The sequence below is a fragment of the Hypanus sabinus genome, chromosome 25 (genome assembly GCF_030144855.1).
Source record: "Hypanus sabinus isolate sHypSab1 chromosome 25, sHypSab1.hap1, whole genome shotgun sequence".
Taxonomy (NCBI): Eukaryota; Metazoa; Chordata; class Chondrichthyes; order Myliobatiformes; family Dasyatidae; genus Hypanus; species Hypanus sabinus.
Genome location: NC_082730.1, coordinates 17,744,930 through 17,769,191, shown reverse-complemented (window position 1 = coordinate 17,769,191; position 24,262 = coordinate 17,744,930). Strand labels below are relative to the sequence as shown.

Genomic DNA, 24,262 nt, shown 5'->3' with positions numbered 1-24,262 from the left:
GCATTTGGTCTGACTCTGAGAATCTACCCATCTTAATGTGCTTCAAGGCTGCAAATACCCCCTTTCTCATTATATGCATATAATTGGTACTTATGCTCATTTCTTTGGCATCTATGATCTTAGAAAACATTGAGAAATAGATAATAGAAATTTTACCCATCTACTGTGCCACAACAGATGAGCAGCCCTAATGGGTTTTTAAGAGGACCTGGTCAATCCCTACTCATCCTTTTAATATAATGAAAGAACCTCTTGAAGTAATCTTTAACCCTGTCTGTCAAATCCACCTTGTAGCTTTTTTTTGTTGCAGTCTTGATTTTCCTTTTAAACCTGGTCTTAAAACTTTTTTAATGTTAAGATTCATTCATAACCAGCTGTATAATGTATGCTTCCTCCTTTCTCCCTATGAGAACCTCTGTCTCATCAGCCAGAGTTTCTTGAACCTGATATATCTACCCTTCACCTTATGTTGCCCTTGGATTCTTGATATGATCCTTTTAAAATCCTTTCACTTGCCAATCGTTCCTTTGCTTTTGAGAAGAGTCACCCAACTAGATCTTGCCCAATGCGTTGTTAATCATACCCCAGTTCAAGACTTTAACCTGTGACCTTGACTTGGTCTATCTTTTTCCATAGCTACTTTTATACTAATAGAATTGTGGTCACTGAAGCTAAAGTGTTCCCCAACTGCCACTTCAGTTACTCAGCGCATCTTGCTCCCCAAGAGGAGGTACGGTATTGCTCCTTCCTGGGTAGGATTCTCTTTACGCTGCGTGAGGAAACTGTCTTGAATGCACTGCACAAATGTTGTTGCATCTATGCCCTTTAATTTCTGGGTGACTCGGTCAATACTTTGAAATCCCTTATTAGGACTACCATACCATCTTCACAACTACGGATAATATCTTAACCCATCCGCTCCTCAGTTCTCGCTGACCTATTTGGGGGCCTATAATATTTGTATGAAGGTGAACACCCTCTTATTTCTAAGTTCTACCCAAATTATCTCTCGAGTATTCTCTCCAAGCACAGCTGTTATAGCCTCTCATCAAAAAGGCAACACCCCTTTCATGCCTGTTTGTTCCTCTGTCATGCCTAAGGTACTAGTATCCAAAAACATTGAGCTTCTTTTGATCACATCTGTTATGCCCATGATATATCATTTCCTCAAGGTATTCCACGCTCTGTGCCTTAAGTTAAATGCATTGGAAAAATATGCAATTTCAGCCAGTGATCCTATCTGCCCTTTTTATTGTAAACATAGCTTTCCTGATTGCTATACTTACACTCTTTGGTTGCCACACTTGGCTGTCTTATTAACTTTGCTCTCTCAAGTCTCATTCTCCTAACCTTGCCAATATAGTTTAAACCCTCCCGAGTAGCAAAAGCAAATTGTCCCATTCCGATATGTCTATCCATGGCCTCCTCTACTGTCAAGATGAAACCACACTCAGGTTGGAGGAACAATACCTGATATTCCATCTGGGTAGCCTCCAACCTGATGTCATGAACATTGATTTATCTACCTCCTGTTAATACCCCTCCTCCCCTTCTTACCCCATCCCTTTATTTATTATTCTACCCTCCCCTCCTTTTTATCTCTCTGCCCCCTCTCACAATCACTCCTTGCCTGTTCTCCATCTCCCTCTGGTGCTCCCCTCCCCTTTCTTTCTCCCTAGGTCTCCCGTCCCATGATTTTTTCGCTTCTCCAGCTGTGTATCCCTTTTGCCAATCAACTTTCCAGCTCTTAGCTTTATCCCTCCCCTTCCCACTTACAAATCTTTTACTATCTTTCAGTTAGTCTTGATGAATGGTCTTGGCCCGAAACGTCAACTGTTGCCTGGCCTGCTGCATTCCACCAGCATTTTGTGTGTGTTGCTTGTCCCTCTAAGATGGTGGTCCCCTTCTGGTTCAGGTGAAACATATCCCTTTTGTTAATGTAGCCTGGATCCTGGAAGAGATCCAAATGATACAAGAACCTGAATCCTTGCACCAGCTCTTTTACCACTTACTCATCTGGCCTATCTTTCTATTCCTTGACTGACAAACAGGAGTAATCAGGATATCATGATCCTTAGTCTTGCATTTTAATTCTTTTAACCTATCTCCCTGTACTTATCCTCTGGCTATTTGTCCCTCCCTCTCCAGAATTTTCTGCAGCCGCTCAAAATCATATTTGACCCTGATACCTAGGGGTCAACAAATAATCCTGGTATTCCTTCTGTGGCCACAGTCAGTTCCACAATTCTGTGGTCAGTCCCCCTTACTGTTGAATCCCTTATCACTAGAGCCCTTTCTGACTGCACCCTTTCACCTAGTCACAGTGCCTGAATTCTACTAGCTCCTAAAAGAGCATATCTTCAACAGTATCCAAAGGTCCATAGTAAGTGAGAACGGCCACAGGGAAACCCATCATGAACTGCCTATTTCCATTCTGTTGATCATCCATCTATCTATCTGAAGCTTGTATCTTTGATGTGTCCAACTCAGTAAAAGTTTCTTTCTGAAGTCCTCAGCTTCCTGGTTGATCCTGCTGAGTTACCCTCCCAACCACCCCCCCCCCCCCAAATCTGGCTGCACTTCCCACAGTTCTCTAGAACAGATTAAATTAAGTATTGGTTAACAACACACACAAAATGCTGGTGGAACACAGCAGGGCAGGCAGCATCTATAGGGAGAAGCGCTGTCGACGTTTCGAGCTGAACGTCGGGACGAAGGGTCTTGGCCTGAAACATCGACAGCGCTTCTCCCTATAGATGCTGCCCGGCCTGCTGTGTTCCACCAGCATTTTGTGTGTGTTGTTTGAATTTCCAGCATCTGCAGATTTCCTCGTGTAAGTATTGGTTAATTTCAGATTATGCAACTGGATCACAGGACAAACTAAGAGAATTTTTTTTAAAGTCCTACAGTATGGAAATATCAAGCTCTGGATTTACCATGTGGCACTTCATTCCTCTTTTTAAATGGCAGATCTGGCATGAGGAGTCAAGTTGCTCTTTTCTGTTTCTTATTTCAAATAAATTGAGACAAACTGCAACTTTTGAAAGACCTTTTCATTGGTATGGTTACAGAAAATGGAGTTCTAATCTTCAGACTGAATGGTAACTAACTTGTCTATAAGAACAGGCGTAGGCCAGTCTAACATGGGTCTGCTGTACAATTAAGCAAGGTTTTTGTTTATCTTGCTTCATTCCCACATCTCCATCATAGTATTCAAAAATATTTGAATTGCACTCTTCTAGCACTTTAAGATCATTTAGAAATTGAGTGTGATTCCTCTTGCACTGAGTTTATCACTGTTTTACCTTAATAAACCATAGAACATTAGAGCACAGAAACAGGCCTTTTGGCCTTTCTTGGCTTTGCGAACCATTTTACTGCCTAGTCCCACTGACCTGCACCTGGACCATATCCCTCCATACACCTCTCATCCATGTACCTGTCCCAAGTTTTTCTTAAATGTCAAAAGTGAGCCCGCATTTACCACTTCATCTGGCAGCTCATTCCACACTCCCACCACTCTCTGCGTGAAGAAGCCCCCCCCCCCCCCCATGTTCCCTTTAAACTTTTTCCCCTTCACCTTTAACCCATGTCCTCTGGTTTTTTTTCTTCCCTAGCCTCAGTGGAAAAAGCCTGCTTGCATTCACTCTATAATTTTATATACCTCTATCAAATCTCCCCTCATTCAAAGTAATCAAACATCTAGCTTAATGGCTGTATCCAGTGTTTTTAATCTGCAATTACTGTCAAGTACAGTTCGGACCATCTGTTCCAGGTGTAGATGTCACTGATGTTTTCATTATTCCCATTTTTTTGTGAATTATGTTGGGTCTCTCAATATATTAACACAATGCTGCAGGGTGCAAATTTAGTAATCTAGGTCTAATGGTGATTTTTTTTTTAGAATTATTGGTCTGTCTCAAAATTCGATAACACTTTGCATAGCAATTGCCGAATTGGGCTTGATGTAGAGATTCTAAGGCTATTACATTTCTGTGTTGTGTTGTTGTTTTAGAGGGTAGTTAAATGGCCATTTCTGAGTGAAACCTCATCCTTTAAATAAAAGGTTAAAATGGTGCTATCATTATACGGTATTGGCTGTAAAGTGCTTTTAATATCATGAAATATACAGTCGGCTCTCCTTATCCGTGGGGGATTGGTTCCGGGACCCTGTGCGGATACCAAAAAGCGCAGATGCTCACGTCAGTGGACTTTAGGACCCAGTAGAGCTCAGGACCCACTGCCCGCAGTGTTTCTGTTTCGGAAAATGATCACGATTGAAAATAAAGTGGAAATAATAAAGCAATCTGAAAGAGGTGAAAAGCCATCGTCATTGGAAAAGCATTAGGCTGCAGTTGGTCAATAATTGAAGCAATTTTAATGGATAAAGTGAGAATAATGGAGCATATGAAGGCCCTGCCCCGATGAAAGCTACAATTATTACTAAGCAACGCAGTGTATTGAAATACATACGTTTCTTAAGTTTTATATGCATAGAAAGGTAAAATATATACTAAGACAAATGTTTGACTAACTGATGCTAAATAATATTGGATGTACCTGGTCGGACTTGGAGAACTTCAGTTTTTTTTCCAATCTCAATCCACGGTAACCTGTGCGCATCCTCGTGTATACTTTAAATCATCTCTAGATTACTTATATCTAATGTAAATGCTATGTAATACTGTTGTTTAGGGAATAATGACAAGCAAAAAAGTCTGTACATACTCAAACAACAGGTGCTGGAGAGCTTCCGCGTCTTCCCAATCCGTGGTTGAATATGCGCATGCGGAACCGGCGGATAAGGATGGCCGACTACTCAATATTACTTTTTGCTCTCATGGCTGCTTTTATGTAAGACAACAGAGACATTTGGATCAAAGTCTACCTTGCATATGGACAATAGTGTTTTCTGCTTGGACCCTCTGTTGGAAGTTTAAACTGGCCTGGACCAGGCAGTCACAGTAGAACTGAGGCCATCTTGTTTATCAGTTGGTCACACTGACCCTTTGCTCATTTCACTATTGAGGTTACAATTACTTAAAGGAGAAGAGAATACACATTGGCGGAGCCAGGGCAGACATTAAAATCTGGCTGAAGTGTAGAACAGAAATGAGGAATTGTTGCTCTGATCGCTGAATGAACCTAGTCAACCTAGATGCCAGGTGTTCCTATTGTACTGCACAGATGCAACCTTACTCTAATTCTGGACTTCAGGAGCTACATGAGAGACCTTGCATTTCATCACAAAATCTAATTTCTCTTGGGCTATGATGTATAAATCTCAAGAGAAGTTGGTAGAAAAATGTTCCCAACATTGCCTTATCGCCATATTTGCATGGCTCTCTGTGTGTGTATATAATAATGGTTTTTTTTCCTATATTTATCACATATTTCATTGCACTACTTAACAAGCTTCACAACATGTACCAGTGATAATACCCACAGACTCCCACAGCCACCTAGACTATTCCTCCTCCCACCTGCAAAAATGCTATCCTTTTCATTCTAGGACAAAGGAGATGTCTTCCTTTTTTTAAAGAAAGGGGCTTCCCTTCGTCCACTATCAACTCCGCCCTCCATCGCATCTCCCATATTTCATGCACCTCTGCCCTCACCCAATCCCCCCGCCAGCCCACCAGGGATAGAGTCCCCCTGGTCCTCACCTGTCACCCTACCAGCCTGCAGATCCAACGTACAATCCTCCGTAACTTCCGCCACCTCCTACGGGATCCCACCACCAGCCACATCTTCCCCTCCCCCCCACCCTTGGCTTTCCACAGGGATCACTCCCTACGCGACTCCCTTGTCCATTCATCCCCCCCATCCCTCCCCACCGACCTCCCTCCAGGCACATATCCCTGCAAGCAGAAGAAGTGCTACACCTGCTCCCACACTTCTTCCCTCACCACCATCCTAGGCCCCAGACAGTCCTTTCAGGTGAGGCACCACTTCACCTGCGATTCAACTGGGGTGATATACTATATCCGGTGCTCTCGATGTGGCCATTTATACACTGGGGAGACCTGCCGCAGACTGGGAGACTGTTTCGCCAAACACTGCGCTTATTCCTCCAGCAGTGGCGGGATCTCCCTGTGGCCACACACTTCAATTCCACAGACCACTCCGACTATGATTTTTCTTTATTAAACAAAATATACTTAATTCAAAAATAAAATTATATACAATAAACATTCAAAGGCTTTCAATTCTTTTCTTTACAGTTGGTACCATTACTGTCTTTACATTTTCAAAGTTCAAAAGTTTTGCCACCCACATGGCACTTTGTTCTTTCATATTTACATTCAGGGGGTATACCCCCAACCCCCCCCCCCCCCACCCCTCTTCTCCCACGGGAGAAGAACCCTAGACTGTGGTCCTTCACCACCGGGCCCTTGCAGTGGCTGCACCGAGTTTGAGTGCATCCCTCAGCACATACTCCTGCAGCCGAGAACGTGCCAGTCGGCAGCATTCCCCCACGGACATCTCCGTGTGCTGGTAGACCATCAAGTTTCGGGCCGACCAAAGAGCGTCTTTGACCGGCCAGCAGCACTGGATGTTGGTCTCGGTGTGCGTCCCCCGGAACAGCCTGTAGATCAGAGAGTCCTCTGTTACGCAGCTGCTGGGGATGACACTGCCCCTTCCATCCTCCTCCACACCTTCTCCGCGAACCCACAGTGTGCAAAGATGTGGGTCACCGACTCCTCCTCACTGTAGTCCTCCCGTGGGCAGAGGGCTGTGGGGATGACGTTCCGGGCGTACAGGAGGGATTGGACTGGGAGGGACCCCCTCACCGACAGCCAGGCGAGGTCTTGGTGCCTGTTGGTGAGGTCTGGCGATGAGGCATTTTGCCAGATGAACTGGACTGTCTGCTCAGGGACCCACCCCACTGTGTCCATCACGTCCTTCTCCTGCTGTGCCTGCAGGACCTTATGTGCTGACCATTGCCTGATGGCCCTGTGGTCAAAGGCGTTGATCTGAAAGAACTTCTCTACGAAGGACCAGTATGGCGGCAACAACCAGCTGACGGGTGTTGCACAGGAAAAGGGCCAGACCCATCCTTCGTAGCCAGGGCGACAGGTAGAACCTGGGCACGTAGTGGTACTTGGTGCCCACATACCTGGGATCCACGCACAACCTGATGCAGCCACACACGAAGCTGGCCATCAGGATGAGGGCGACATTGGGGACGTTTTTGCCCCCGTTGTCCAGGGACTTGTGCTTGGTGGTCCATCTGACCCGCTCCATCTTGGATCCCCAGACGAATCTGAAGACGGCTCGGGTGATTTCTGAGCTGAAGGAGTGGGGGACTGGCCACACCTGTGCCAAGTACAGCAGCCCTGAGAGCACCTCACACCTGATGACCAGGTTCTTGCCCGCTATTGATAGGGAGCGCACTCCCCACAGCCTCAGTTTCTGTTTCACCTTGGCAGTCCACTCCCACCAGTTCTTGTTGCACGCCTCGGCCCCTCCAAACCAGATCCACTACACCTTTAGGTGATCAGCCTTGATGGTAAAGTGGATGCTGGATCGGTCGGGCCAGTTGCCGAAGACCATGGCTTCGCTCTTCTTTCGGTTGACCCTGGCTCCCAACGCCTGCTCGAACTATTCGCAGCTGCTGATCAGCCTGCGAACTGACCTCGGATCAGAGCAGAAGACGGTGACGTCATCCATGTACAGGGAAGTTTTGACTTGGGTCCCTCCACTGCCTGGCAGCGTCACCCCTCTTATGCCCTCATCCCTCCTGATGGCTTTGGCAAAGGGTTCTATGCAGCACACGAACAAGATGGGGGAGAGGGCAGCCCTGCCTGACTCCAGACCTGATTGGGAAGCTGTCTGTTTCCCACTTGTTGACCTGGACTGCGCTACAGATGTCTGGGTAGAGCAGTTTGATCCAATTCCGGATTCCCTCCCCAAATTCCATTTTGGAGAGTACATCCGCCATGTACGTGTGCGATATCCTATCGAAGGCTTTCTCCTGGTCCAAGCTGACTAGGCAGGCGTCCACCCCGCTGTCCTGCACGTAGGTGATGGTGTCCCTCAGCAGCGCAAGGCTGTCTGAGATCTTCATGCTTGGTACAGCACAGGTTTGGTCCAGGTGGATCACCTGCTCCAGTGCAGACTTGACCCTGCTGGCGATAGCCTTGGACAGGACCTTGTAGTCCACATTCAGGAGTGAGATGGGCCTCCAATTTCTAATGTCTTCCCTCTCCCCCTTCTGCTTGTAGATGAGGGTGATGATGCCTTTCTGCATGGATTCTGACATGCTGCCTGCCAGGAGTGTAGCGTTGTACACTTCCAGCAGGTCGGGGCCCATCTGGTTCCACAGAGCCGAATACAACTCGACCGGTAAGCCGTCGCTTCTGGGAGTCTTACCCAACTCAAAGGAATGGACAGAGGCAGTCAGCTCTTGCAGGGTCAGTGGCTGCTCCAGACTCTCCCGCTTGCCGTCATCTAAGGCCTGCGTGATAGACGATAGGAAGTTGCGGGAGGCTGTGCAGTATGTGGCCTTTTCTCCGTACAGACTGGCATAGAAAGACCTGCAGATCCTCAGTATGTCTGTCTGCGAGGACACGATTGAGCCGTCCTCTTCCTTAAGGTTGTGGATCACAGAGCTCCCCCGTGCACCTTTTGGAAGAAGAATTGTGAGCACGTCTCATCCTGCTCCACGGTTTGGACCCTCGATCGGAAGATGATCTTGGAGGACTCGGCGGCAAAGTGCTGGGCCTGCACTCAGTTCACCCCACTCAACTGCAGAAGGAGGAGTTGCTGCAACTCTGTCTGGAGTTTACGCAGTTCCCACTGCCCCTGCCTTGCTCTCTGGATGCCCTTGTGTATGAAGAATCTCTTGATGTTCTCCTTGGTGGCTTCCCACCAGTGAACTGGGGAATCAAAGAAGGCTTTCAAGGTTCTCCAACCTGTGTACTCCTCTAGTTCCTCGATGTTCTGTGGGGTCAGCAGCTTGATGTTCAGCTTCCACATCCCCCTCCCTGCCTGCCGGTTCTCCCGCAGGTGACAGGTGGCTCGCAGGAGGCAGTGGTCAGAGAAGAACACTGGCGTGACGTCGGTGGTTCTGACCGTGAGGAGCTCTGACAGGAAGAGGAAGTCGATCCGGGAACGGGCTGAGCCGTCCGATCGTGTCCAGGTGGTTTGCGGCTGAGCTCCACCTGTGGGGTCGCCAAAGGCGTCGCACAGCTTGGCTGTCTTTACCATATCCACCGTGAGTCTGGAGGTACTGTCCAGCCTGCCGTCGGTGCTGCCAGATCGTCGAGCCGCATCAATGGTGCAGTTGAAGTCTCCGGCCAGAACGACGGCCGGGACGTCACCAGCAGTGGTGGGAGCTGCTCAAGGATGGCCAGCCGCTCGCTCCGCACAGGGGAGGCGTACACATTGATCAGCTGGAACGGAGTGCCCCGGTATTTGATGTCTACTACCAGGAGGCGCCCGGCAGCCACTTCTTTGACTTGGTTGATTGCAAAGTTGCCTCCTCATAGCAGACTTGGCCTGCGTACAGTCCTTGGTGAGGTGGCCCTCCACCTTACAGTTCTTGCAGATTATTGCTCTGCACTGGGCTGTGACATGCCCCACCTTGCCGCAGTTGTGGCACACCCTGGGCTGCCCGGCATAGACCGGGTAGCCTCGGTTCCCTCTGATGGCAAAGACCAAGGGTGGGTGGATGACGCAGCCATTAGAGTCGACCTTCAGCTTCACCTTCCGTTTGCTTGTCCAGCACCCCAGGCTGTCCTTCACATCCAGGCAAGCTCCTACACTCTCCACATACCGAGCGAGGAATGTAAGGAAGTCGGCCACCGGCACGTACGGGTTGAACATGTGCACGGTGGCAGTCCGATCCTGCTGGGCGGCAGCAAGAGGGGCTGTGCTTGCAGCAGGGACAGCGGCACCTCTCTCCCCTTCTCCTGGAATAGCTGGAGCAACTTCTGCCACCCTGCGGGTCATCGGAAGGTGACATTGAAGAACCCAGCAAAGTCCTGGATGCAGTAGATGTTGTCGATCATGAATCCGCAACAGTCCATCAGGACCGTCTGGATGAAGGTCACTCTCGTCTATCCATGGCCTCCTCTATCATCAAGATGAGGCCACACGCAGGTCGATGGAGGTAGCCTCCTAACTGCCGGCATGAACATTCAACTCACAGACATCCGTTGATACCCCTACCTTACCCCATCCCTATCTATAATTTTAGTCTGGTTCTCTTTCTCTCTCTTTTCCCTCCTCACTATAATCTCCCCCCAGCCCTACCTTTGTATCTCTTTTCTTTCCCATAATTCTTCACCTTCCCCCACCAGCCCATTTCCCTCCAGCCTATCACTTCCCAGCTCTCTACTTCATCCCTCCCCCCACTTCTTATTTTCCCCCCCCCCCCCGACCATCCCATGTTACTTCACTCTTGATGAAGGGTTTCGGCTTGAAACGTCATCACTACCTCCTCCCATAGATGTTGTCTGGCCTACTGAGTTCTGCCAACATCTTGTGTTTTTATTTATTTCCAGCATCTGCAAATCCACTTGTGTTGCCGGTGATAATAAATCTGATTCTGATATGCAAGGACTTGGCCATTTTGCTGCAAGATATTCCATCAATTTAGTATGTCCAACATGGGCAATAATTGCAGAAACACAACTTTTACTGCAAATCAAACAGGCAGTGGCCTACGTAGTGAAAAGTTACAAAGTAAAAGCAGTGATGTGATACCCTCCTTAGTGTATTACATTCTTTCCTCACTGTATTCAGTGATATCAAGATGAATAAGGATTTACCAGAATATACTCTTGAAAGTAAAGGAGAAGGTAAACTTGTATTTTAATATTTTGCAACACAAAATAAAGATTTATCAGAGAATTAAAATACAAGCTGTTTTGAAAGAAATTAAGTAAAATTAATTCATTTTTGAAAATTTGAATTGTAAAGAATTGTTTGCTATGTAACAGTTTTGTCCAATAGATTCTATTTTTAAAATACAGAGCTTAACAGATCATAGCAAATGTAGGTAATGTGAACTATTATCAATTCATGAATTCCTGGAAGAGGGTATAGAACCAAACCTTTTGACGAAGCATGAAATCAGTACTTTTTGGATTCATTGTATAATGTCAATACATGCTTGTAGGTTCATTGTCAATAAAGTCAACACCAAGTTTTTATTGTATTTCTATAATTAAATATCTGATTGTAAAAACTTGCCAAATTTAGTTATGACCTACTTTTTGTGTTACATAACAAATCAGGTTTTAAGTTGCTTCATTCTTGATTAAGCTGAGGACAGCTACTCTTGCATTTTTTTGAATAATTCTGTATAATTTTTTGAACTTTTAAATATCTCCACTTTTATGTATAGTCAATAATATTATCATCATTCAGAACTTTATGCAATTATTATCTTGTGCAGAGTATATTTATGAAATTTTCTACCATAGTCATCTAATTACCAAAAAGGAGCTAAACTGTTCTAAATAATGTGTCCAAATATCAAAACAAACATAAAAATAGAAGTGGTATTTTAAGCTATATTTAGATAATTCATGCTGCACAATATTGTACATTTGTTTTAAGATTTTTAAAAGCAGTTGTGTATTCCAACACAATTATTCTGTTAAATCTATAAAGTGTTCCCTTCTAGGCCGGCATGTTATTCCTCAGAGTATAAATTGTTCACTTGTCATTTCGATGATACAGTAATAAACAAGTATTTGGTATCAGCGTTACCACATTAGAGCTATTCTCTACTGAATAAGTGTCTACGTTTGAAATCGTCACTACCATTTTTTTCAAAATGGCAATGAACCAAGTTAATATACACTGAAAATTTCATGGTTAGGTCAAAACAATGTTTGAAAAGAATATGGAAAATCTCTTCCCTGATCTAAGCGATGGCCATCGGTCATGTGAGAGACTGAAGTCCCTATTCTGCAATTATTTGTGAGGAAAATTGCAAAGCTGAGTCCTATGCCCTATATTAAAACATCTACTGTATTAAATCTTGGATGTGGTGAATTTGCACATGCATATAGTTTACAATGTTGATTTCAATTTTTATTTTGGACAGATATTGGGCAAGTAGTGGAATTCACAATGCATTTTTAAAGGCAGTGTCAAAGGACTTTTCCTCTCTGGGGTGGTCCAAAGCATATCTGAGAGTCACACTAACTAAACATCTGCATTCCTTACTGTTGTCATTAAGATTCCATTCCAATACTAGTAGTCCAATAGTGGAGCATCAAATTACTGCTATTTCGGCTTTAGGACATTGCCTTTTGACAGTAAGTCTGGAGACATGGATTAACTGACTGTCAGGGTGCAGTGTTTTGTTGTATTTTAGTAGCAAACAGGCCTGTACTGATCAGAGTTATGTCAATCTGCATTCTGTTAGAGGAATTAGTGGAATTTGAGTAGTTCGCTAATGAAAGCAAGCCAAATGGAACATTTTTGTGAGTGGTACATTCTCCACATACTGTATAATGACAAACCGGACTTTCTGGCTAGGCCCATTGTCTCTGCTTGCTTTTGTGCCACTGCACTTATGTTCTCCATACCTTGATTTAATTCTATCCCCCTTACTTAGCTCAGTTCCTTCCCACTTATGTATGTGACACTCCTCATGCTCTTGATCTCACTAACTTTCAGTTTCCTAGCCTAGAACATCATATTTTCACCATGGATGTCCAGTCCCTATACATTTCTATGTACCATTAAGAAGGGCTTAAAACTGTCCGCTTCTTTCTCAATAAAAGAACCAATCAGTTGCCCTCCACTACCATCTTCCCTCGTCGCTGACAGAACTGGTCCTTACCCTCAACAATTGTTCCTTCAGCTTCTCCCACTTTCTCCAGGCTCAGGGTACTTATGAGCACCCACATGGGCCCCAGCTATGCCTGCCTTTTTGTTAGCTATGTAGTCCACGTTCCAAGCCTTCTCAGTACTGCTCCCCAACTCTTCCTCTGCTACATTAACGACTGTATTGGTGTTGCTTCATGCACACATGCTGAGCTCATCAATTTCATCAACTTTGCCTCCAACCTCCACACTACCCTTTAATTCACATGGGTCTTTTCTGACACCTTCTCCCTTACTTGATCTGTCTCCTCTGGAGACAATCTGCAATTCACATCTTTTATAAACCTTACTGATTCCTATGGTTATCTTGACTATACCTCTTCCCTCCTTGTCTCTTGCAAAAAGGCTATTCACTTTTCTCAGTTCCTTTGTCCGCATTGCATCTGTTTGTAGGGTGCAATTGTCCTCCTCCTTCAAAGACTGAGATTTTTCTTCTTCCACCATTGACAGTGCCCTCACCCGCATCTCCTCCATTTCCTGAACATCCACACTCACCCATTTTTTTCACCACCTTAACAGTGATAAAGTTCCTCTTGTTCTTACCTAGCAACCTATGAACTTCCATATCCAAAACATTTTCTGCACCTTCTGCCATCTCCAAAGGGATCCTACCATCAAACTTATCTTTACCTCTCCCCCCACCTACTTTCCACAGGGATCGCTCCCTCTGTGAATTCCTTGTCCATTTCTCCCTTCCAACTGGTATCTCTCCCGGCACTTATCCCTCCAAGTGGCCAAAGTATTGTACCTACCCTCTACCCTTCACTCTACCCTCACCTTCATTCAAGACCCCATATAGTCCTCCCAGGTGATGCAACACTTAATCTGCAAAGCTGCTGGGGCTGTCTATTGTGTCGGGTGCTCCTAAGTCTACATTGATGAGACCTTTCATAAATTGGGGTAGCACTTTATCAAACCCCTCTGACCTGTTGAGTTCCTCCAGCATTTTGTGTGTCCATCTGACATTTAAAACCTTTCCAATATTCATTATTTAGTGCAATCAAAAGTTTAAAAAATACAGATGCTGTAAATTGGGGGGGGGGGGGAGGGTGATGTTGCAAATATTCTGTATGTTTGAAAAATAATTTTTTATCAGAACAACAGAAGTTCAAAAATAGGTTGCAAAAAGGCGGGGTGACGGCTGGAGAAAGAAAGTGTATATGATAGAATGGGGAAAAAGGCATTCAATAGGCTGGTAAAAGCTTATTGATTACAGTTGATCTGCCCAGAAAAGGCGTAAGTAGATCAGTGAGGGCAAAGGAAAGAGAAGGTGGGGGAAACAAAATACAAGTTTGGAGTAATTGTGCGCAGTTCTGGTCGCCTCACTACAGGAAGGATGTGGAAGCCATAGAAAGGGTGCAGAGGAGATTTACAAAGATGTTGCCTGGATTAGGGAGCATGCTTTATGAGAATAGGTTGAGTGAATTCAGCCTTTTCTCCTTGGGGCAAAGGAGGATGAGAGGCATTGATCATGTGGATAGTCAGGCTTTTTCCCCCAGGCTGAAATGGTTGCCACAAGAGGACACAGGTTTAAGGTGCTGGGGAACAGGTACAGCGGAGATGCTAGGGGCAAGTCTTTAAACGGAAAGTGGTGAGTGTGTGGAATGGGTTGCTGGAAACGGTGCTAGAGGCAGATACGATAGGGGCCTTTTAAGAGACTTTTGGATAGGTACATGGAGCTAAGAAAAATAGAGGGCTATGGGTAAGCCTAGTAATTTCTAAAGTAGGAACATGTTCCGCACATCTTTGGGCTGAAGGGCCTGTATTGTGCTGTAGGTTTTCTATGTTTCTAAGTTGTATTCAATTCCCAGCAGGTTAGACAGCAGCTGCAGAGAGGAAAAATGCTGGGTTAAAGTTACTTTAATCAGAATTGTTATCTTTAATAGAAACTGGAATGGCTGGTTATTTTAGCACCAAGACAAATAATGAGGTACCGTTTCGTGATGCATTGGCAGGTATTCAACAATCCAAGGCTTTCATTTCCATTTTCTATACCGTGTAACATGTATAATAGATTTTTTTCTCTGGTGAATCTGTTGAGTTTAGAGAGAGTGGTAAAGACCCCCGGTAACTCTAAGGGGAGTATGGGAGGAAGAGCTGAGAGAGTTTGCTTGTCAAACAAGCTGAGATGGACAAGTACTCTAGAGTCTGTCTAGTATTCTCAGCCCTTGCTCTAGTTACATAACCAGTCCATGCATGCAGAAGAACATGTCTGACCTCAAGTAGAACCATAGAAAACCTAAATCTCAATACAGGCCCTCAGGCCCTGAAAGTTGTGCCAAACATGTCCCTACCTTAGAAATTACTAGGCTTACCCATAGCTCTCCATTTTTCTAAGCTCCATTTACCTTTCCAAAAGTCTCTTAAAAGACCCTATCGTATCCACCTCCACCATCATTGCCGGCAACCCATTTCACGCACTCACCACTTTCTGTTTAAAGACTTACCCCTGGCATCTCCTCTGTACCTACTTCCCAGCACCTTAAACCTGTGTCCTCTTGTGGCAACCATTTCAGCCCGGGGGAAAAAGCCTCTGACTATCCACATGATCAATGCCTCTCATCCTCCTTCACTCCAAGGAGAAAAGGCTGAATTCACTCAACCTATTCTCATAAGGCATGCTCCCTAATCTAGGCAACATCCTTGTAAATCTCCTCTGCACCCTTTCTATGGCTTCCACATCCTTCCTGTAGTGAGGCGGCCAGAACTGAGCACAGTTCTCCAAGTGGGATCTGACCAGTGTCCTATATAGCTGTAACGTTAACTCTCGGCTCCTAAATTCAATTCCACGATTAATGAAGGCCAATATACCGTATGTCTTCTTAAACACAGAGTCAACCTACGCAGCTGCTTTGAGCATCATATGGACTTGGGTCCCAAGATCCCTCTGATCCTCCACACTGCCAAGAATCTAACCATTAATACTATATTCTGCCATCATATTTGACCTACCAAAATGAACCACTTCACGCTTATCTGGGTTGAATGCCATCTGCCACTTCTCAGCCCAGTTTTGCATCCTATCAATGTCCTGCTATAACCTCTGACAGCCCTCCACACTATCCACAACACCTCCAACCTTTGTGTCATCAACAGACTTACTAACCCATCCCTCCACTTCCTCATCCAGGTCACTTATAAAAAATCATGAAGAGCAAGGGTCTCAGAACGGATCCCTGAGGCACACCACTGGTCACTGACCTCCATGCAGAATATGACCTGTCTACAACCACTCTTTGCCTTCTGTGAGCAAGCCATTTCCGGATCCACAAAACAATGTCACTTAGATCCCATGCCTCCTTACTTTCTCAGTAAGCCTTGCATGGGGTACCTTATCAAATGCATTGCTGAAATCCATGTACACTACATCTACAGCTCTTCCTTAAACGTGTTTAGTCACATCCTCAAAAAATTCATTCAGGCTTGTAAGGCACGACCTGCCCTGACAAAGCCATGCTGACTATTCCTAATTATTATACTTCTCCAAATGTTCATAAATCCTGCCTCTCAGGATCTTCTCCATCAACTTACCAACCACTGAAGTAAGACTCGCTGGTCTATAATTTCCTGGGCTGTCTCTACTCCGTTTCTTGAATAAAGAAACAACATCCACAGCTCTCCAATCTTCCATGACCTCTCCCATCCCCATTGATAATGCAAAGATCATCGCCAAAGGCTTAGCAATCTCCTCCCTCGCCTCCCACAGTAGCCTGGGGTACATCTCATCCGGTCCTGGCGACTTATCCAACTTGATGCTTTCCAATAGCTCCAGCACATCCTATTTCTTAATACCTACATGCTCAAGCTTTTCAGTCGGCTGCAAGTCACTACAATCACCAAGATCCTTTTCCATAGTGAATACTGAAGTAAAGTATTCATTAAGTACCTCTGCTATTTCCTCTGGTTCTATACACACTTTCCCACTGTCACATTTGATAGGTCCTATTCTTTCAAGTCTTATCCTCTTGCTGTTCACATACTTGTAGAATGCCTTTGGGTTTTCTTTAATCCTGCCTGCCAGGCCTTCTCATGGCCCCTTCTGGCTCTCCTAATTTCCTTCTTAAGTTCCTTCCTGTTAGTTTTATAATCTTCTAGATCTCTAACATTACCTAGCTCTCTGAACCTTTTGTCGGCTTTTCTTTTCTTCTTGACTAGATTTATTACAGCCTTTGTACACCATGGTTCCTGTACCCTACCGTAACTTCCCTGTCTCATTGGAATGTACATGGATGCACGATGGTAAATCCAAACATAACGAGGACTTCTGTATGTGAACCAGATACCAAATCATAAGAATTCTCAAATGGTCAGATACTGAATATTGGAGGTTATTAGAGATTATCCCACTGGCAAGCACAACCTGGCCCATGTGAATTACCATAGCAATAGTTTTGATCTTGAGGAAACAAGTATTGTTAAATAAATTGCTCCCTGCTTCAACAAGGCATAGAAGGATGGTGGGATTGATTTGTTCTCTACTCTGAGATGAAGTAGCTTGATATGAGATGGGAGGTGTACAGATATTGGACATCAACAAGGCAGTTAGAAAAATTGTGTTGGAAGAGATCAAAGATGTTATGGAAGTAACTGAGAAGAGCTCCTTAGGTGCACAACCTGACAATTTTATGTATTTGTGGTGCATACATTTTTGGAGAGAAATGCCAGTTCCCAAAATCTGTACTTTAATGACTGTTAATTTACAATGCACCCTTTGATACACAATGGATTCTGGTTAAATAGGACACATTGGGACCAATACATTTTTGTCCCAATTAAACAGCTGTCCTAATTAGCTGAAGTTTCATGGAAATAGTTTTAAAAAGCCAATCATTTAACTGAGTTACAAATTACGTATTTAAATGAAAAACAAAACTAAACAGAATACTATCAATATTACTACAGTACTATAAAGTTCCTAATTGTTATTGAACGAGGAATTCATCCAGTACAGGCTGCTGTGTTCTTTTGGTTTACTGAACAAAATCAGTGCAGACACCTAATGCAGATAAAGGAGTGCCTTCATTGCCTTCTCGCATGAAGTAGTGGCAAAAATTACTGCTTTTTAATTTGGAGTCAGCCAGCCAAGATGAACAGCATAACAAGCATATGCAACTGATGCTATTTAAAAACAGTTCACTCCAGAAAATCCAAATACTACACTCTAAAATAAATCAGTCGCTCATCCCTGACCTGTTGGGAAATCCCAGGCTAAGATCTCAGCTCCTATGTCCATTCAAAAGCTGTTTATTTTCACCATGCAATATTGTCCACATTGTATCATCCTCATTTCCTCTGCTTTTGAAATTTATAAACATGAATCTATGTAGAACACCATCTGCCTGCATCTTATTCATCCTTTTCTGCCTTTCAGCCTTGACAGCTAGATTCTCCAGCACCTCACTTTTAAACATCCTCTCTAACCTGCTCCAGTTGATGTGTGCTTCTCCAATTCCAAAACTCAGTGAGCAGTTTGATGTGAAACTGACAGCATTCTTATTCATTTGCCATTAGATTCTCATGGTGCTAAGCACAGGAAATTGTGATTATTTAGTTTTGTTCAGTGCATCACTACCAAAATGTAATTTATCTGATAAAAGCACATCAACACCATTACTTCCTTAGAAGTTTGTGAAGATTCAGCATGACATCTAAAATTTCGACAAACTTCTACAGATATGCCAGCATGTATATTGACTTGTTGCATTACAGCCTAGTATGGAAACACTTATGCTCTAGAATGGAAAAATCCTATTTTAAAAAAAAATGGATACAACCCAGTCCATCGTGGGTAAAGCCCTCCCCACCATTGAGCATATCTACATAGAGTGCTGTCGCAGGAGAGCAGTATCCATCATCAATGTCTCCCACAGCCCAGGCTGTGCTTCTTATTGTTGCTGCCATCAGAAAGAAGGTACAGGAGCCTCAGGTCCCACATCAGTAGGTTCAGGAACAGTTATTACCCCTCAACCATTAGGCTCCTGAACCAAAGGGGATAACTTCACTTACCCCATCACTGTTCCCTCAACCTATGGACTCGATTTCAAGGATTCTTCATCAATATTTTGTTGCTCATTTATTTATTTTTTTATATATATTTGCACAGCTTGTTGTCTTTGGCACGTTGGTTGTTTTGTCCATTCTGTTGGGTGTGGCCTTCTTTCGTTGTCTTGGATTTACAGAGTATAACCACAGCAAAATGAATCTCAGGGTTGTATACAGTGACATATGTTCTTCAATAATAAACTTACTGTGAACTTTGATCTTTAATATAGGATTAAAGAAAAGATGTACATTACATAGCCAGTGTTTTAGAAGTTGGCTTTCACAATATTTGAGGAATTCAGCTACGAGGCACGAGATGGTTTAGATATTGTCAGACACAGACATAATGAAGATAGCTTAGTTTGGGTTATGGAGATAATTACACCAGAAATTGTTTCATTTCCCTTTATAATGTTACTCATTCTGACCTTGACATACAAAGTCAAGTATAAACACTCATAGCAGTTCGGCAAGCAGAATGAGATTTGTTTGAAGTCCAGTATCCTTTGAATTAGGTGTTGCTGGGAGTAGTTGTGCAACATTTAGATCTTCCTGCTAGAAACGAATCATTGTTTGTAACAATGTGAACAAGGCAACTTCCCTTAACAATTTATAGTAAAAATGTTTAAAAGTATAACAGATGATAAAAGGAGGCAAGATAGTATTGTCATCCTGTGCACATATATTTAAAATTCTTAATGAATTAATTGCAATATTCTGCTTTGCATTATTATTGCCACAATCACAGCTTTGAAGTTTGTATCTCACAGCAACTGAATCTAATACATTTAATATTGCTAGTGCCATAGGAACTTTTGCGTTCACCAGGTAACAGATGCATCTGTTTCATTCTCATTTCTTCAACTCACTCAGTTTATTTCTTCTGACTCAAGCAGCTGACACCTGAAAATCATTTTGTATTTCTTTGTATGAGTGTAGTTGAGAGACAATAGGCTTCAGAGGTGGATGTGTTAAATACAAGTTTAAGAATTATTAAGCCCTCGTTATACCACTTACTAAACCACTGTTGCTATATCAGTTTTAATATTTTATGTGCAGTACATTTGCTGAAAGGTTGTAGAATGCACTTGAAGATTTTGATTTATTCCTAACAGTTTTACAGATCAGTGTTGTATTCTGTTTCCATAATAATCCTTCCCTTCTTGCTCCACGCTGTGATTTGGTTCCACAGATAGGTGGCCCTAGATTACCAATGGAAAGTTCCTCATTTGACTCCACACTGCATATAAATTATTGGTGGAAATATTATGAACAATCTGTATTGTGACATTATGGAAATCTTACAACTTTACATAGTGAAAATATTTTATTCCATAAAGAAAATATGCACCATTTGCATTGTGCTTGCTAGACAGTGAAGAAAATACCCCAAATATATTCCATCCGCAAAGATAAAAACAAATTCAATCTGTCTAATTCTTATCCAGTGCCATGGAGGAGGCAACTTCAGTGGTTCTATCAAGTGACACTTGTTTATTAATAATCTAATCATGAAACCCCATTTGGGTTCTGATTGGGATCCAGCCTGTTTTACATCTTTGTTTTAGTGACTACATTCCAGAGGAGAGATTAAAATCAAAGCAGTTCAGATCAGAAGGAATGCTTTCTTGTTTGGTGTCTTAACCTACACAATGGAATATGGTAAATGTTGTGAAAGTCAGTCATTTTATCCTGGGAGATTGATCCAGGAATTTTTGAGAATATTCATTTTGATTCTGTGGTTGACTCATGATGACACAATATAATTAGTCATAAGTCGGAATGGTTGCTGATGTGCAATTGATATTCAATTCTCTATGCTATTCCTTGCGTAGAAACATAGAAAATAGGTGCAGGAGTAGGCCATTTGGCCCTTCGAGCCTGCACCGCCATTCAGTATGATCATGGCTGATCATCCAACTCAGAACCCTGTACCTGCTTTCTCTCCATACCCCCTGATCCCTTTAGCCACAAGGGCCATATCTAACTTCCTCATAAATATAGCCAATGAACCGGCCTCAACTGTTTCCTGTGGCAGAGAATTCCACAGATTCACCACTCTCTGTGTGAAGAAGTTTTTCCTCCTCTTGGTCCTAAAAAGCTTCCCCTTTATCCTTAAACTGTGACCCCTCGTTCTGGACGGGTCCAACATCGGAAACAATCTTCCTGCATCTAGCCTGTCCAATCCCTTTAGAATTTTATACGTTTCAATAAGATCCCCCCCCCCCAATCTTCTAAATTCCAGTGAGTATAAGCCTAGTCGATCCAGTCTTTCTTCATGTGAAAGTCCTGCCATCCCAGGAATCAATCTGGTGAACCTTCTCTGTACTCCCTCTATGGCAAGAATGTCTTTCCGCAGATTAGGGGACCAAAATGGCACACAATATTCTAGGTGCGGTCTCACCAAGGCCTTGTACAACTGCAGTAGAACCTTCCTGCTCCTGTACTCAAATCCTTTTGCTATGAATGCCAACATACCATTTGCCTTTTTCACTGCCTGCTGTACCTGCATGCCCACCTTCAATGACTGGTGTACAATGACACCCAGGTCTCGTTGCAACTCCCCTTTTCCTAATCAGCCACCGTTCAGATAATAATCTGTTTTCCTGTTCATAATCTGTTTTCCTGTTTTACGTATTTAAAAATGGGTAATGTTCATGCAGAGGCTGAAATAGAACATATAATGTTCATATCACACATTAGCTGAGATATATTCAGTAACATCACAATGTTCCATGAAGTAAGAATTTAACCAACATCCAGACCAGAAACAATTAGACCAGCCACTTAAGTACTGCAGCTTTAAAAGCAGGTTAGGAATCTTGTGCTAACTGCCTTTAACTACTCAAAGCTCTTCAAACAATCCTTATGGCATAGCTCTGAAGATTGTGTACATTTTTGAAAAAAAGGTAGCTACAAGTGACCTCCAATTATGGCCATTTCCCAATCCACAGTTCACAACCTCCAAAATTTGAAAATTGGAATAAAATTTACTCTTGCAGAATCAATGTGGGGGGGGGGGGGAGGAACATAAGTAAATCTGTGAGGCTAACACTAGTTAAATCAGGGGTATTGGCCATAGGAACTCAGTTTCTATCGATTGGATTTAGATGATTAACACCAGCTTTCTACATTACCTTTTTGCATTAGGTCTTCGGGTCAAGATGGCATCAAGCTGTAATGTCCATTGAGGTTGTGGCTCAGATTTAAGTTGTTTTTAGATTTGTAGGGTTTTGGGGTCAGCACAGGAGTTAGAGGTTAGATTAGGATTTATGGACAGAGATAAGGGAGTGTTACAGATCAGATTCAATAAATGAAGAGTTAGAGGCTGGAACCGGAGGTCAGAGCACATTGGATTTAAAGGCCAAAAATCCCAAGTACACAGATTGGGTCGGGAGCACTGAGAATGAAAAGCAGCAATCCCTGTGGACGAGGGTGACAGGCGTCAAGGTCAATGAATCCCGACTCAGAAGTTGGTGGCCAGAGCAGACAGCAGGAGTGGAAGCACAAGGTCAGTGAACAGGTCCAAATGTCAGACTTATGTGATCTGCAGACTGAGGTTGGGTTAGCAGATGTTGAAAGCAAGACCTGCAGTTTTCCCCCAAGGCAAAGGCTGGTGACTCCCCAAGGTCAACAAATCCTAGGGTCAGAGTCCCATGGGAGACTGGTCCACAGGTGTGAGGTGGGTCGGCAGGTCTGGATGCCAGACTTGTTGATTCGGCAGGTGCTGAGGACAAAGACCTACAATCTCCAAGGTCAAGTACTATGGTCAGCACGCTCCAGAGATGAGGGCTGGAGATCCTCAATGGGGGTTATGAAGTAGGAAGGGAGTTGTTTTGCTGCTGTTGTGTCTGACTTGTTGAATATTATACTGAAAATAGTGGCGCCTGATTTAGTGTTTAATTCAGATTAATTAAAGACCCAATTCAAGCTCTAATTTTGAGTTTTAAAAGCATCCAAAATTTCAAATCAGAAGTTGTCAATTGATTTTTTATCATGGTTTCACTATCAGCAATTAATGTATTTTTGTCAATTATCTTGTATTTGCAAATGTTTTACCTAATTTGATCTGTGTTCCAATATTTTGATTGCCATATTTGCATTTACACTGAAATGCTGTGATAAATCTAAAATAGTTTTAAGTATCTTTTGGAACTGTAATTGATGCTGAGATTTACAGAATGAATAAAAGTTTCACACTCTACTTTTTTTTAGGTTTTGCTACATTCTCCAGAGATACTGTTCACGTATTCTAGTTAGTAATGGAACAGTACACATCCAATAACAGCAATTCTACAGAACAGATCGTAGTTCAGGGACAAATTCAGCAACAGGTAAGAATCTGGAGCCAAAATATTTGCATTTGTGTTTGTGGTATGTCATAATTTGCTATGAATGATGTTTAAATTATTAATATTTTTGGCTGCTGACAAGGGAAGCCAAGATCCAAATTTTACCAAATTAAAGTGTTAGAGGATGGCCAATGAGTGATATGCCCATGTCCTTCAGTCAATGTTATTCTGTGTCAGCCACTGCTCATAAATGGTGCTTGCCGTATGTTTTACTTTAGCTTACCTTCCTCCTTTCTCAATACTGCCTGCAAGATCGGAAACTCAGATATGTAAATCTACAAGATGTAAACTATATCATCGACTTTGTGGCACAGTATGTTTTGTGCTATGACAGTTTTGAACAATGATAATATTTTAATCTGGCATAATTTAGTGCTTCTATGTTTGCCTTGGTTTATCTAGAGTGGTGTTACTAATTAATGCTGTGCTCAAATAAGTTAACTGCTGACACTACCTCCTGGCTCATGTTTGCGGCTTTAATTCAGTAATGCCTTTGGAATTTGCCACACTACATGTTTAATCATAAGTAGAATCATACTGTACAGCACAGAAATTTTGGCTTTCCAGAATGCCTTAACTTGTACTTCTATGGACAAGATTATATCTGCCACCACTCCAGCCAATTTTTTAGCCAATACATACCCCACAGTGTCCTTAGACAACCTACTTTTACTACCTACAACTCTATCACTTTCATGTCATACTTAAGAATCAGATCATCTACGTTTTCATACATCTCATTCATGTATGTTTCAACCAACAGATTACAACGCCAATCCCTGTACTTTTTACAGACTTCCAATTTGAAAAATGCTCACCTACCTCCCTCTGCTTATTGTCATCAAGTCAATTTTGGATCTAGCTTGCCAATATGCCTTCGATCCCTTGTACATTAACCTTCTGGGCCACCCTACCATGTAGGATCTTGTCAAAAGCCTTAAATCCATACAAACCACATCTATTATAATTTTTGAACAAGAACAGATTGAACTTGGTTCTTCTGCAAGGATTATGCC

The 24,262-nt window shown here is 43.2% G+C and overlaps 2 protein-coding genes across 7 annotated transcripts in view; one reads left to right on the top strand and one right to left on the bottom strand.

Moving 5' to 3' along the window:
* The window catches only part of LOC132381063 (ras-related protein Rab-21-like), a 119,301-nt gene that overhangs the window by 34,000 nt on the left and 61,039 nt on the right, over positions 1-24,262 (bottom strand). The window lies entirely within an intron of this gene.
* Positions 1-24,262, top strand: part of LOC132381062 (nuclear transcription factor Y subunit alpha-like) — a 52,628-nt gene that overhangs the window by 2,491 nt on the left and 25,875 nt on the right. For 4 of the 6 annotated variants that reach the window (XR_009507907.1, XR_009507910.1, XR_009507908.1 and 1 more), the window contains exon 2: positions 23,110-23,228. Coding sequence is in view for 2 of the 6 variants with exons in the window: in XM_059950228.1 (XP_059806211.1) it covers positions 23,157-23,228 (72 nt within the window). In the remaining 4 variants the exon portion in view is untranslated. Of the gene's footprint in view, positions 1-21,695; positions 22,406-23,109; positions 23,229-24,262 lie in introns of those variants that run through there. The other 2 variants (XM_059950229.1, XR_009507909.1) reach the window with 2 other exon arrangements.